Raw genomic sequence first — 16,078 nt, forward strand, 5'->3', positions numbered from 1 at the left:
GAGTTTAAGTAGAATGATAGCTAGTTTGTCACAGGGTGAAAAAGTAAAATTTTGGGTTTTTAAAATGGGGGTTTAGAAGCCAAGATAGAGGGATTTGGGTGTGCCTTGTCCTTCTTCCTTCTTCCAAGCCTCCATCTTCTGGGTGATGGTGAAACTTTTGGATTGGTTTAGAGTAGAAACACACTGTCTAACATAGGTAATAGGTATTGGAAAATTCTTGTAAATAATGTACATGTAGTTTTTTAGTATAAAAAGATAACACCGCCTCTGGGGCAGTCAGTGTGCCACAGACAGACCTCAGCAGGTCAGGAAAAGAATGTTCTAGATAATAGAGAATAAACAACCTTGAAAACCACAGCTGAAGAATCCTAACTCCTTCTTCAATCTCAGGGCTGGGAAAAAGAGACTTTCTAACACCTCAAGGTCATCTCAACCACAGAAACCCTGAGAAAACACATTTCACCAAAGAGCAATGCAGACAATCTGCAACATACTGCAATTTTTTTCTAATTGTGGGGTAAATAGTAACTCTAAAATGACTTTACTACAAAAAATGGATTCTTCCTCTCTTCACACACAAAACACATGTATCAGTTATGGGGTCATTTTCTCCACCAATGTGAATTTATCAAGAAATCCCCATCCAGGTTTGTAAAGCTGTCTGACAGCACTTCTACCAAACTACTGCTGTTATTTAACTACTACCTTCACACAGAAAATTAAATAGAAATAAAATCTTTAGAATATTATAAGACACATAAAATCTTTATAGTCATTATTTAAAATACAAAACTTAGGTCATGAGAATACATAAAAAAGTAGATTATTTCACTGGATAAATTAGTAAATTCAAGATAGAATAACACATTTCTCAGTATATGTCAATTATCAAGTGTGCCATTGTAGCAACAGATGGTTCATTTCTGTTATTTTTCCTTCCTTTTTGCTCAATTGCAGACCACAGAATCCTCCTAGCACTTTTCTGAGGATACAAAGTGTCTGTTTTCTGGACTCTCACTTTTGTTTTTGTAGAGAGAAACTCTGTTCACATCACATATGACAATGAAGTACTACGAGTTATATTGGAAAAATTCTAATATCCACAGAAGAACACATGCCTGGCACAGCTGATACTATTAAATGAAGAAGGGTTGCTCACTCTCATCACCAAAAACTAGACATATAATAAAGGAAATTCCCCTAAACCTGAGAAAAACCCATTACTCATGGACCATAACATCAGACTTTCCAACCTATGCTATTTATTCAAAGTGTTCCACCTGATGTCTCCCATCTGAGACTCAAACAACTGCAGCACTATGCATTTCTTAATGTTTTTCCAAATGCATTGTCACCTCAGGTGAGGTGACAAACAGCTGCAGTGCAGCAGAATAAATTAATTCTACAATTAGGTCCTCACATATGACCCACTGAAAAATAGACTTGTGAGCTTGTATCCAGAATCAGAATACCTGTAAGGCACTGAAGACATGAATTCATTATTTGAACTTAATCTTTCCTGAAGTACCTGGCTAACACCAAGGGGGCAAAATCCTGGGTCTCTGTGTAATATTACACAGAGGTAAATAGCAACCAGAACTGAATCAGAACACTCACAGGAACAAAGCATGACTGAGGAAACTGATTTACATGTTCTGCTTGCAGGACTATTTTACCAGCTTAATACTTACCTACATCTTTCAAAATTCCACAATCCCAAAATTTACTTCTAGGGAGTTTCAAGACTTCAAGAATTCTGCTAATTCCTTTCATCCATCTATCTCCCTAGAGAGGGATGGTCAGTGAGGAGGTGATGTGAAGGCAGCAAGAGAGAAGCCCTAGTAAATCCTAAATCCTAAAGATCACAAGAAAACCTTGCCAGCAATTCACTTGAGAGAGACTGAGTGGTGAAGAGCAGCAATGTTCATGTCATTACAACCTTTAGAAACTTACCTACTGTTTAGACACATTCATTTTTACAGTTCAGCTGAGAAAAAAATTATCCTTTAACTACTTCCTTTCATCAACAAGAAACAATAATGGAAACTTTCTTTTACAAGATAAAAAACCCAGTAAATCTGATAAAACAATAATTACATTTGTGCCTCATTTAAAGACCTTTGCTCGTTTAAAGTCACATACAAGCACATTTGTTTATATTATGCTGCACTGACACCACCATAATTTTTTCAGCTATAAGAATATTAGGTTTTCAAACATCAGAACTAACCAAGGTTAAGATTCAGAATGCTTCCTGGCGTGGAAGTTCTTTCTTGCTTAGCAGAAATTGGCGTTGATGCTTGAGGAGAGAAAGGTTTGGGGCTGCCTGACAAGCTCCCTGATTGACCTGTTCTTGTTGGCGCTGGAGAAGCTGAAAAAGTAGAAAATTAATAAAGACAGATTTAAAATCAGAACAACTACTCATGAAAATTATATTTTTTTTATTTATTTCCACTCTGCATTCACTTTAATAGTTACAACTATTTCTTCTATTTAAATTGAACGGGTTTAGTCACTTTTCAAAATTATTCATTCCTTCTCAAGGTGATAGAAAGAACAGTTCTTTCTTATCTGTGATACTGAAAGTTAAATGCATCTCTTTTTAAAAAATTTCTTCATAAACAGCCATAGTCATAGCATAGTCCATGATAGCCATAGACTATCTTTTAATGATAGTCATAACACAGCCTATCATTAAAAAGTACACGGAATAAAACTAGTCCATTTCCAAAGCTCTATACCTCCTTTTTATTTTTTACCTGTATTTTTCTCAATGAAGTCCATGGATTCCTCACTGGCACTAAAATGACTGGAAGTTGCTTTTTTCTCTGCATCCTGTTCAACATCAGAGCCAGTGTGAACTGAGGAGTTTGTACTCATGGGTGACCGTGGCATATCTGTCAGTGAAATCCTGCGACCTGTGCTACTGCCCAGCATGGACTTGCTCATCAGGATCTTGGGTGATGCTGTCATATCAAAATTTAGTTTGATTTTCTCTTGTTTGTCTGTCTTTGCAGTTCCAGCAGCTGGGTTTGCAGGGTCTAACAACATTTGGTATTGATTGTTGGGAGTATATGGTGTCCGGAAAGGTGCATAATTAAATACTCCAAATTTTCTACGAATGTTATCAACATAAACCTCCATTTCTTGCATTGCACTATTGAAGATGCTTTTAGTCTTTTTCACAGAAAAAGGAATTTCTTTAGACATGAGGTAGCAATTATTTATTGGAACCCAGGCCCTATATATAAAATAGAAAAATAAAAGATAATATAACTACATTTCATACTGTGAATTGACATTGCCAGCTTTTATGCAAATACTAATTTATTTTTGCCTATTCATAAAGATATGAGTAGCTAGATAATTTTAAAGAACCATAATTACATTATTTTAATATTTCAGTGCTTAGTTTTGTAGGTAAGCAAGTTGCATGCCTTGGACTATCAGTGGCTTATTTTACTTTACCCAGTAGCAACAAAACATGACTTAACACTGGCCAAATGAAAAAATATTCCTAATTGGAACAGTCTATGTAACTGCAAGTCAACCATTGCTAAACAGTCTGTCATAGCACAAAAATGTAAAAAGCAGGTAAGGAATTGAATACTTCACAAGTGCCTTCTTAGAAACATTTCACACCGCAAGCCAGGTTGGCCAAATTCCTCAGTGCCAGGAAAAGTTCCATCAGCAAGTACTGGAGAGATTTTATTTATCATTAAATGAAGCAGACCCTGAAATTGCCTCCCAAGACCCTAAACCAGCAGGAACTTTGACTTAATTATTCCATGGTCTGGTATAGTTGGCTTTTTTACACATTATTATAGATTTATATTTCTAATTCATGACAAATCAACTTGTATTCATCATGGCTGTGTCCATCTAAGCAGAGGATTCACAAGTACAGAGAACTCCCTTCAGAGCAAAACTGGCATTTTCAACACAGGCTATATTTCTGTATTTTTAAACCTACAGGTGTATACATATATATTCCCATAATGTTTAGATAACATAAATGACTTCATTGGTTTCTTCAACCTTTAAGAACTATAGTTCTCCCCAGCACGGCACCAAGCACAGGAATTAAGCTGCACATTCATCAGATTATGGATGTATCTTACAATCATGTAAGGAACTAAAACTGTGTTTGCTACAGTATTACAGTTTTTGTTAGAGTCAAGTTTCTAAAGACAGGATCCAAAAACTTGCAAGCACACAAAATTTCAACGTAAATTTCTTAAGGACAGCCAAAGACATCCTTTTGTTCAACTCCCACCTGTCATGTTGGCCAAAGAAACGGGCATCGACTTGCCCATCTTTATCCCTCAGTGCTTTAGCAGGCCAGAATGGAAAGCCTTTGAGTTTAGCCCAGACCAAAGGGTGGGGATTGCTCTAGAGGAAGAAGCAAAATACACAGTAAGAAAATGTTAAGCAGTACTAGCTTCAAATCGGCAAATAAACATGATTTTTTTTAATTTGCATGGATTGCTTAGATTCAAGGCATTTGCCATATACAAAATTCCATTTTAATATAAACAAAATAAACCCTAAGAGGACAAAATTATAAAATTATATTAAAAACACTTGCTAAACTTTACACATCCTTAACTAAACCACTAGTAATTGCACTTCTTTACTAATTTATTTTTTATTTGTCCCCTCCAAATATATAGCACAACATAAGTTAGGCTAGAGCCAATCTTTGAAATGCTGTAATTTTTACTAAGGCTTGTGTCTTGGCAGATCATAAGACACTAAAAAGTCCTTTACTTAGGGTAAGCACTACTTAGCAACAACCAAAACATCAGTGTGTCATCAACATTATTTTCATACTAAATAAAAATACAGCACTGTTCCAGCTGCTAAGAAGAAAAGGAACTCTTATTCCAGCTGAAACCAGGACAGTCCAAGAAAGAACTTGATGGATTACACACTTCTACTTGAGACTCTTAAGGTGTCTTCCCAAATTTTATTCAATATTATACAGGAAACAGACAACCTATCAATAGATCATGAAAGAAAAAGCAAGTCTCAACTGATGCACATCTGCAGAAAAAGATGTTCACATTTCAGATATCCTCCAAGCACTGAGGGTACCACACATAAGCACTGCTGGTACAAGGCAGTTACCATATATTTCAGGACAAAGAACTTGTGAACTGATTGCTGACAGCCTTTACAATTATTTCTGACTGGATCAATCCTATTGTGAAAACCTGCAATCTTACAGCTAAGTAATTTGAGACAGTCTGACTCCACAAGGATGATATGCCAGCACAAGCTGCTTGGTAAACAAACTGCAGCAGCTTTCCTTGACTCAGTAACCACCACAGGTTAAAAAAAGGAGGGGATAACAGTCAACTGAGAACTGCTAGTTTAATGTAGTAGCTAGACCACCACAATTCTCAACTTACACAAGGCTCACAAAACCAGTTCTCGCGTTTTTGGCAAGCAGCTAAATAACATTCCGGACATACTTCAATTTCATTCATCTGGAAAGAAAAAGCAAAGTTATTGGAGAGATTAAACAGTATCCAAAGGATGGTCATTTGCATTTATTCAGAGGAAAATCATATTGTTACAGTAAGAGAACATCTATGCATCAGAAGATGTTGGTCTCTTTTTCCAGCTCCAAATATTTATTAACAGGATAGATGCCTTTGAGCAGAATCTATAAATCCACTTTCTCTTCTTCCCTCCCCACAAGGCTTAATTATAAATAGTAAATATCCTTGTGGAAGACATATAAGCAATTCTTTTGCCCAAATGCCATTCTTTAGGCTATAGATACGCATACCTCAATGTAAGGAAACCTACAAAAATTATAAATCTGGAATATATATCTTGGAAAATATGTACTAAGTCAGTCACTCACAAATACATGAATGGAACACTAAACACACAGAACAATTAATTTAATTGGGGCACTCATACCTCATGCTCACAGATCTTGATGATGACTTTTGCTGTTTGTGTCAATTTGTGATTTCCTGAGGAAATAATAAAATGCTTTAAACCAAGAAAATTGTTATAGCAGAACTATGATAAAATCAACAGTTTTCAGATATAAAAGTCATCTGTAAAAACAAAAGAGAACATCTAAAAAAACTATGTAAAAACATATGCATTAACTAAATGCTTGCAAAAGCAGAACATCAGCACTTTTTTCTCAATGTAACATTTAATAATCTTTAAATGCTCCTTTTTTAGCCTGTTGAAGTCTTCCCACCACTGACACACTCTTTCAATGAGGGGTTTGCTGTATGATCTTCTCAATTATGTCTCAATTAAGCGCTGTATGATGCAAAACATTAAAGTAATTCAGGGGTTGGAACTAGATGAGGCAGATTGGATCAGATCATTTAAGACCTAAACCATTGCATGATTCTACCTCATTTGAAATGTTTTCTCTAAGGTGGAATGAGTAAGTGACAGGACAGGTTGTATCTGCCCCTATAGTTTTATTTATTCCACTTAGTAAAAAAAATTGTTGTTTTTATGGTTATTAACAGGAAGGCACTTTCAGTGTAGAAGTCCACAAATTGCTCCATGACTTTAACTATGTCAAAGTTTCATATCTGAGGATGTAAGTACACATTAATACCTACCCCCATTGTAAATAATGCAGTTGTGCAAAATCCATTTGGCATCAGCCAAAAATGCTTCAGTGCAACCGTACATTTTCTTTTTAACATTCTGGAAACAAGAAATTAAAAATGTATCAGGAAACAGAAATCAGTAAAAAGTGACAGCTTCTTCCTGAGTGCTGTGTTCTATCAGTCATACAATAAATAAAACTGACCCCTGGAGGTGTTCAAGGCCAGGCTGGACAGGGCTCTGAGCAACCTGGTCCTGTGGAAAGTGTCCTTGTCCACAGCATGGGGCTGGAAGGAGATGAGCTTTAAAGGTTCTTCCAACCCAAACCAGTCTGTGATTCCATGATATTTGTTTACTGCACAATTATGATTCTAAATGCTTAAGAATCTCTCAAATTCAAGGTGCCTTTTGACTGCCCTGAAAATGTATTAACTGTCTAAATTAAATGTAAATAGTGAATTATTTAGATCAACATCTCAAACATTTCCAAAAAAAAACATGTTTTCTAACAGTGTTAGGAACACAATGTTTCTGCAGAAAAGTCTTTGGTTTCTTCTACTGATGTATTATCCCTCCACAGCAAGACCCAGAAAAAATACTGGTCACAGTACATTAGAAAATATGTTTGATGTTAGAGTCTACTAGTGGGTAAAGCAATTTGATTAAATAAAATTAGTCCCGTGGTTTTTTAACCATAAAGGCATCAGCCTCCTTTGTAAGGACACAGAGAATGAAAAGTTGTCTCTTCACCAGGTCCTGACAGAACAAAGCTCTGCAATGCTTCACTCTTCATTAAGCAATGGAGAATTTCTTCATTATATGTACTTTCAAATTACTATTGAACTGAGAATGAAAGTTCCATTATCCACCTCTTGACAGTTTCTTTTTTCTTCTACACCTCAGGTGCAGTGGAGATTACAGTATTTGTTGAATGATCAGTAAAATGAGTCAGGAATGACCCCTGGATATACATCAAATGGTCCCTAATTAATGAACCAGTGATCCATAATGATCAAATAAACCGTAACACAACATAATGATCAAATGAAAATCCTGCTTTAAGAAGTCCCTCCTGGAGATCATTCATGGAATCAGATGAATTTAATAGAAGAAGTCAGCAGTGTAAGCTTGTCTTACTCACACTATTTTTTCCAAAGCATTTGTTACTGGCTCAGACAAAACAGTGAACTTCAGTTAACATATGATTGGTTTTAAGCTGTAAATGAAATAATTTTCTTAATAACCAAGAAACCACCACATCCATCAAAATAATTTCAAACAACCTCTCTCCTCCTGCATCAAACATTTTACAAATGTTACAGATAGCAATCAAACTCAAGGACCTTCCTCAGCTAGCTTCATACAAACCTTCTCTAATGTACAAAGGTCCATTGGATGAAAGATATATTCTGCATAATCTGGGTGTTGATCCAGTGAAACTGGCTTTTGAAATGGCTCTGTCTGTTAGGGGAAAAAATAACCACACTGGTTACTAATAATGAACAGTTTCATCAATGACACAACACTCATTTTCTGTGTTATCAGACAAATTCTTCAAAGGTAATTAAAAAATATTGTGAGGTAATAAATTAATAGCAGAACAACAGGAACTAAAGAGTTTCATTTAGCTGATTTTTCATATGCTGGACATGATGAATTGCAAAAATCACAAAAACTGAGGGATTTGTAAAAGGTACTGTTGTGATTCACAACACACAATGGCACATGTTTTAGACACACTGAAGGAATTTCCTCAGCATTTTAAAAGTATGTGATATAACCAACTTCTGGGGTAAGAACACTTGCTAATAACAGATAGAAGCTACATTTTCAACACATATAATTAATAATGCAACAGTGTCAGTGCCTAGGGCTGTCCATAGAAATATATTGGGATGAGATCATGCCTCCACATTCCCCTTTTATGTCTGATATAGCATTGTCCACCTTCAGAGAGTAAGAAACCACCACCTTCCACTGGAAAACCACACTGTACTTTCATTACACCTACTGAAAATACATCCAGAGGTTACATCACAAAAGTACAGTTTAAATGCACTCCAGAACAGTCTGTACAACCTAAACTAATCTGTCTGTGCTAGACAGGTGGCACATAGAAGAGAGGCTGCCACAAACAATCTGATAAACTAAACATTCATCATCCACTAAAGGAAGCAAACCCCACATTATGACAAACACATGATCCAAGTATTTAAAGAAGAAAACAACAAAAATGTCCTTACCCCTGGCTGTTTCATTTTCTGTAGTGCAAACTTCAGTAGATATGATAGCTGTTCAATGGTGAGCATTGTCATTGCTTTACTCTGTGTTTCTATGCATTCTGCAACTGTGATTTTCTAAAAGTTCAGATTAAAGAAACACTTGGTCAGCAAACATTTCTAGATAAATACTTCTCCACTGACACATTCTACCAATCAAATGAAATATAATAGCTGTTCTATGAGAAACAAAACATTTCTGATAATGTAATATAAGTACTTCAGATGCCTGTTTTACCTGGGTTTTGGCCTGTGTATGTTATCAAAAAAGAAGAAAAAAGGAAAAAGAGCAGAAAATTATCCAGCATCTTCAAGATCACTCAAAATGAATATGTGAATACATAAAATTCCCAAATACAATATGGGTTCAGAGCAATGTGAGCAAGTGAGAAGGTCACCTGGGCTCTAATAAAATAAGCAATCAGAGAAAAACATGCCATAAACTAATTTGCTTTCATTACAGATATTTGGATGCTAAGTATTCTCTCCCCAGAAATCACTGGAGAAAAATAATTAAATTCTTCCACAGTAACAAAATACCCATTTGTTTATGTAGACCCTATAGTGCATTTTTTTCTGCATTGTTGAAAAGCTGATCAGCCCACAAGAAGCACAAGTTAAACTAGTGAAACCTTCAGAATGATTTCAGAATTACTGGTGCCTGATGCAGGTTATCACTGTTTGAAATGGTGCTTTTCTAGAGCTGGAGACACAAAGGAAGTTGGAGACTCATGGTAAGAAGGCAAACACAAGGCAGGTAACACACAGAGAAAAAGTGGTGAAGCACAGCCATGGATGCCTCCTCTTCTGCACAAATTTTTGTGGTACCCTGACCAAGAGGCAACAGGAATAAACCAGAAACATTTCAGAACACAGAAAAAGCTGCTTAAATCTCAAAAACCAAGCAAGAAATCCACTCCTTATATCAAACTAACCTCACATTCTGGGCAAAACCAATCCCCCTCTGGTTCGGCTGTCAGTTTCAGACACTTAGCATGATAAACCCGAGGACAGAGTTCACAGCAGAGGACTTGGCCTTCCCGATGACAAACCCAGCAATAGAAATCATTCCGTCCATCCTGTGGTACAACATCAACAGGGTCTGTGGTGAGTGGCTGCTTCATATAGTAAAACGGACCATGTCTTAGTTCTGACTGAAATGTAGGCAAGAAAAACAGGTTTGGTTTCAAAACAAATTTGCATTTTTTCAAATCATAATAGTCATCATATATAAGCAAACAGCAATTTACAGAGTTTGATTAACATTTATGCAAGCACAGTATCTTAGTCATTGCACAAAATCATTCATAAAGAAGTTTACTGCTTATTCAGATGCTGAATGACAATTTGCACTCAAGACCAGAAATAATTTTTTTGTGGCAAGTGAAGGCATTGAGTGCAAGACATGCAATCCAACAAGAGCCAGCAAACACTTTCAGCTTCAAGAAAGAAGTATTGCTATAGAAGCTATTAGGCCCTCTAAACTCAGAATTTCATGGGGCCGTGCAAGCTAAATACTGAGATATTTAGTGGTGGCTAAACCTGGGAAAACTGAAGAGGTTAGTCCTGAAACAAGAAGTTGAACACCATGCAAATCTGTGCTAGTTTGCAGCAATTTATAGCTTTGTACCATGAAGCAAGCCAATGCTGATTTTGATTAATAAGGCAAACTGTAGAGAAGGATGACAAAGGAGCAAATTCACATCCTGAGCAGCCATCTCCACTATAGGAGAGAGTTCATTCACCACCTAGATGCATATCACAATTTGAGACTCACATCTGTACCAGTTTGCCTGCACTAGAAATCAGTACTAACTTTGTAATCTGCATGAACTGGTCTTTGCCTTGAGCCTGACAGCTCAAAGATGACACAGCTGATGCCAAGGCACAAGAAGTGAAGAGCCTGGGATGGCTTAAATGGGTCCAGAGTGACCTAAAGCTTGTTATATCAGCTCTGAAGAACTGCCAGCATGGAAAACTATTTATTTTCTTTTTTTTTAATAAAAAGAAAAAAAATTTATTTATTAATGACAAGGGAACTCAAATTCTCTGTTTGGTATTCATTATAGAGGTGGTTTGCTGAGGAGGGAAGCAGCCTTGAGATTTTAGACAGTTCATTTAATGCGATTTTTTTTGTTTAATGTAAAACCACTTGCTTGTGACTTCACTTGTAATTATCCAAACACTTGTCATCTGAAGAACTATTTTGTTTTATTCTCAGGTCATTTTTCAAGTGTCCTACACCATTTACAAATCTGCAACTTCTGAGACTCTTGTGCTGACACACGCCCATGTAATTCACAGGACAGGGCAACAAAATGTGTTCTGTAACTTTGAGGCATCCTGAACAAAATCAGTCACATGGGACATAAATAATGTCCCCAGAAAGCACCAGCATGCCACTTTGGTATTTCTAGATACCTAAAGTTACAAAGGAGGTGTAATTATCTGCAGGAGTGAGGGATCTTCAAGGTAGAAGCCACAACCCACCTGAAGATGTTGTATCTCAAAAAAAACCCAGATTATCTAACATTATACAATATTTTAGGCAGAGAAAGGATGTTATCCATAAACACCGTGCCACCTAAAATTTCACGTGATTTTGTGCCAGTTTTGGTGGCTTTCAATTTCTATTCTACAGATGATAAAGCCCAGAGACACTTTGTTCCCACCACAGAAATGGGCAAAGTGTTACTTCTGTACTTTCCATACACACACATTTAATGACACAACATGACAAGAGTTTCAGAAGGATGGTTCTGTGAGATCTTGTGGAATAAGTGGAACAGAATAAGGATTTCAGTCTATTTCAAACTAATTACTACAACAAGCATTTAAACAAAGAAACCAGAGTGAGGAAGGGAGAGTTGTAATTTCCAGTGCAGAAACATGTTTTGTTTGCAGCTCAGTGCACCACAGCTGTGAGACCATCTCAGTCTTGTACACATGGACAGGCAGCTGTGGGGCACTTCCTCCACTGCAGATAAAGGAAATTACCAGAGGAATTTAATATATATTCTGACTTTGAAGTGGATGCAAGTAGTATATCCACACTAACTTTGTAAGATTCAAAGATTCTGCTTTAAGACAAATATAAAACCTGTGAAACTTCCACAAAAATCATAACATCCAAACTGAAGAGAAGTCAATTTTTGCTGGCAAATGAGATGAATTTGGTTTCTGTTCAAGGATGCTTTTATCATTTGGACATCTATCATCTTATTTTGCCTAAGCCAAGTTTAAGAACCAAAACAAAAAAGGGTTTAGAACTCAATAGAGACCCAAAGAAAAAAACTAAAAGACTGAAAAGGAATGATTCAACTGCATCAAGGGACCTTTTCACTTGTCCTAGTCAGAGTAATATGTTTTAAGAGTTAAAATTTTAACAGTTATTAACGTTCTAGCTCAACTAGGTGGTAGCTTGTTTTAAAGGCATTATTGAAGTTATTAAGACCTGTAGAATGACAAAGGAAACTGAAGAAAGCAAACATCAGTACTGCAGTGCTGTTTTGGAGAGAAAAAGATCACTATTTATATTCAGTTTAAATTAATATTGAAACTAGTAGTAAAACAAGCTGACAACTTTAATTACATTATAACTGTCCAATTAAATGTTGGAAGTTCCTGATTTTTCACCTTAGTTACATTCTACAATTTCTTAATTCTTTGTTTGATTTTCAGCACTTTAAATACTTGATGGCAACATTCTGAAGATCTGTGACTGTACCCACAACATGTAATACAAAGTTTTGTGCAACTGTAACTTTAGTAATGGTATCTTGAAATGTTCAAGCACTATAAAGCACTTTGTAATGTAGAATATTAAGTTAGAGGTTTCCAGGGAGGTTGTCATACCTCAAAACAGATTTATCAGTCAATCAGAACCACAGCTATCAGCTACATCATACTCAAACTCACCCTGAGAGCAAAATTAGAACCTGCATGCTCAGCTCACATCTGCTCAGCAGTAAAAGAATCTTTAAAAGCAGCTCCTGCTACCACAGAGAGCAGAGTTTGAACCTATTTAGACACGACAATCTTCAGGCATGCCCACTTCAAATCTGACATGCAAGACAACATTAAATGAAAAGCAGCTTGTAAAAGCTAAACAGAACTAAACAGATGATATTTTCTTGCTAACTTGAAATAAGCACAGCAAAATAAGCAAGTCTGATAGGTTTTCTTCATTAGATACACAACTTTATTCTATCCTGCACAGGTCTGAGATACCTGGAAAACAGAAAAGTATTTACCAAGGGGAATTTATCAAGTTCAACAACTGCAACTGTGTTTTCAAATATATTTTTAAATTCAGGAAGAAAAGGTGGAAATTAATACCCAAGGATTCAATTCCACTGTTTGTAAAATTATCTCTGCACTGTACAGTTATAAGCTCAGATGTCAGAGGGCAGTATCTGCCCAGAAAATGTCCAAGATGTAAAGGAATAAACCCAGGCTGCAGTGAAGCTCAGCAAATGCCAAACTGACCCCAGGGCACCTCCACATGATACAGTTACATCTCCTGATTATCCTGAAATAAAATACAATTTATACCGAGTTTTAAGGCCTAGTTTATTAACAGCTTTTGTTCCAGGACAACTGCAGTGAGTATGAATTTCATTTTCTTTCTTCACCAATGCTATTGTACCAGGATAATGTGGGTGCTCTTATGCCAGGAGAAAGTGCTTTGAACACTCAGAACTTAATCCTGTGTTTATATAACACTGGCAAAAACCCCGTGACACAAAAACGCACTTTGAAAAATACACAGAACATCAAGTGTGAAGTAATTTCAGTCAGGCTGAAGACTGCTTTCATGTAATCTACTCCAAGATGATACAGATGCTTTACAATATTTGCTATTCAATACAATTAATATAATTCTTTCATGTGCATCATACAATGAATCAGAAATTGTCCAAGTCTTGTGGAGTCAAGTTCTAAGAAGGACAACAAATGCTATCAATTCAGCATTCAGAAGACAGTAAAAATAAGGTTATGAGCATAAAGACTGAAAAGTCAGTGTGACTCTTTGATTTAACTAGTTTGGTAAGAGTGTACACTGCCTGGAAACTCCAAGGTGGAGCTGACTAAAGGGCAGTAGAAAAGGACTGCAAGCAGATGAGGAACTTCACTGACATTATGAGACCTTTCTTAATCTAGGTTATCACACTACTGAACATTTCCTGTTAAGAATTTTAGTTAAAAAAAAACAGCTATTGTTGGTTTTGTTATTGTTATAATTATTCATAATAATTCTGTTCCAAATTGCATTTATTGGTTATACATCTTATTACCTTTATGAAATCACTAAGCAGGACACAGGTGGTCTTTTTCAACAGATGTAAAACAATAATCAAAGAGCACTGAAAGCAAAATTATAATACCAACTCCTACCCCCGCTTAATTCAAAAATTAATATCCATCCCTTAGAAGTGCAAAAATGGAGCTTCCTTGAAGAAGACTGAGCTTCTGCTCAGCTATCTCTACATCCTCTATTTCATATTCTAGCATAATAAAACCATGGCTCCTCTTACCTGCTCTTTATTATTACTGTTCAATAGACCAGGCTTCTTTTTCTTTTTTATAGGACTTGTTGATGCATCTTGAGGTGAGTGGCCATTGGAGGAATGTGGAGGGCTGGGAAATTTCCTTTTTTGTGCTGCACGTTCAGCAGAGCCAGGATCTGTAACAGACACAAACAATGTGGGTAAAGACTGAAAACTGATGAAAAATGTACCAACAATGTTATGGTTTTGGTTTGCCATTCACACTCTTCAAAAGGTTTTTATTTCATCTTTTTAAAGTAAAGGTACTTGGAACTTCATTCCCTCAGAACAAAATTTCAGTAACCCCTAAAGAGCACAAAATGCTCAACTCAATTAAAAAGAACTTACTACTATTTTTCAAAAGAAACAAGTACACAATCAGCAGTAAAGGACAGTCATAGAACAGTGATATGATTCTGACAAAATACAAGTGAAATTTCATCAGAGTTGGGTCAACAAGTTTAATTTTTCCCTAAGCCTTTAATGCATGCAACAAAATGAAATTATACACAAAACCACAGGGGTCAGAATTCAACAATATCACAAGAGAAACAACTGAACCATCCCCCTAATATTTAACTGCACAGAAAAAAATTAAAAACTGCAGTGGTTTTGGCCACTTTTTACACAAGTCTATGGAAAATATTCTGCTATATGATGACTTCTGATTGACCAAAAGCTTGGTTAACATGTGTCAAGATAATACTTAAGAAAACTAAAAATAAACATGAAAAACACATGAAAATATAGGTGGAGGGATATATAACTAAAAGAGAGAAAACAAATGTATGAGTGTTTGCCCATCCTGTGTTTTACAACCCTAGAATAGCTACACCAGGCTAACAACATCTGGAATTTCAACAATTCTAGAAGTGTTTGCCACTAACTGTAGGCACAGCAGATATATTACTGTCAGCTCTCAGAGAAATTCTTCCGTTGACATAAGCCATAAAATGCTAGCAAAATGTAGTAAACTGGTTTAAATAAACAAACAAAAACCTGTCATGTTTTGAGCTTTGACACTAAAACCTGTGACTTTTTTCCCTTCCCACACACCCTTCTCTTTTACACATACTGGCAGCATTTAGCACCAGTTATCTGCTGACATGCCTTGGCTGAAATCAATCAATACAATGCGCCTGAGACCATTATTGTTACTTGCTGTGTTTGGATTCAAACAAATCTGCCTCCTGCTCCATTTAGCCCAAAATTTAGATTGATTTGACAATACAAAGAGCTGCTATGTAACCTATATGTGTGAAAAATCCAATGTCTGTTTCCTCCCCTCCTTAAGCAATTAGGACAATAAAAATGCCAACACAGTACAAGTCTGCTGACAGCAAACTCAGAGGCTTTGTCAGTTTGGCTGATTATGCACAGAAGGTGGCAGAAGAACTCCTTGGGCTGGGAAATGCTTCATGTATCCCAAGAGAGATGTGTTAACCCAGCTATCCTGGAAGAAACTGCAGCATCAGTGTCAGCTAAACCAAAGCACACAACTAAATCAAAACGATCAAACCTAAAACCAAACAAGCTCTGAATGCTATTTTTTTCATGGCAGTAGAATGGAGCTTTTTCAGCATGGGAGCTGTTTGCATTCAGAGTGACCCACAAAAAACAGCATCATACCATGTCTTTTCTCATCTTCCCACC

At 36.3% G+C, this 16,078-nt stretch overlaps 1 protein-coding gene across 7 annotated transcripts in view; it reads right to left on the reverse strand.

Annotated features, from left to right (window-relative positions):
* The window catches only part of ZMYND8 (zinc finger MYND-type containing 8), a 43,851-nt gene that overhangs the window by 8,547 nt on the left and 19,226 nt on the right, over nucleotides 1-16,078 (reverse strand). For 5 of the 7 annotated variants that reach the window (XM_005491286.4, XM_026796002.2, XM_014270057.3 and 2 more), the window contains exons 3-12: nucleotides 14,414-14,562; nucleotides 9,812-10,030; nucleotides 8,841-8,954; nucleotides 7,966-8,058; nucleotides 6,609-6,696; nucleotides 5,935-5,990; nucleotides 5,415-5,492; nucleotides 4,277-4,392; nucleotides 2,760-3,241; nucleotides 2,231-2,371 (exon numbers count right to left, since the gene is read on the reverse strand). In XM_005491286.4, coding sequence (XP_005491343.1) covers nucleotides 2,231-2,371; nucleotides 2,760-3,241; nucleotides 4,277-4,392; nucleotides 5,415-5,492; nucleotides 5,935-5,990; nucleotides 6,609-6,696; nucleotides 7,966-8,058; nucleotides 8,841-8,954; nucleotides 9,812-10,030; nucleotides 14,414-14,562 — 1,536 coding nt within the window. The remainder of the gene's footprint in view (nucleotides 1-2,230; nucleotides 2,372-2,759; nucleotides 3,242-4,276; nucleotides 4,393-5,414; nucleotides 5,493-5,934; nucleotides 5,991-6,608; nucleotides 6,697-7,965; nucleotides 8,059-8,840; nucleotides 8,955-9,811; nucleotides 10,031-14,413; nucleotides 14,563-16,078) is intronic. The other 2 variants (XM_005491287.4, XM_026796003.2) reach the window with 1 other exon arrangement.

The sequence above is a fragment of the Zonotrichia albicollis genome, chromosome 17 (genome assembly GCF_047830755.1).
Source record: "Zonotrichia albicollis isolate bZonAlb1 chromosome 17, bZonAlb1.hap1, whole genome shotgun sequence".
Classification (NCBI taxonomy): domain Eukaryota; kingdom Metazoa; phylum Chordata; class Aves; order Passeriformes; family Passerellidae; genus Zonotrichia; species Zonotrichia albicollis.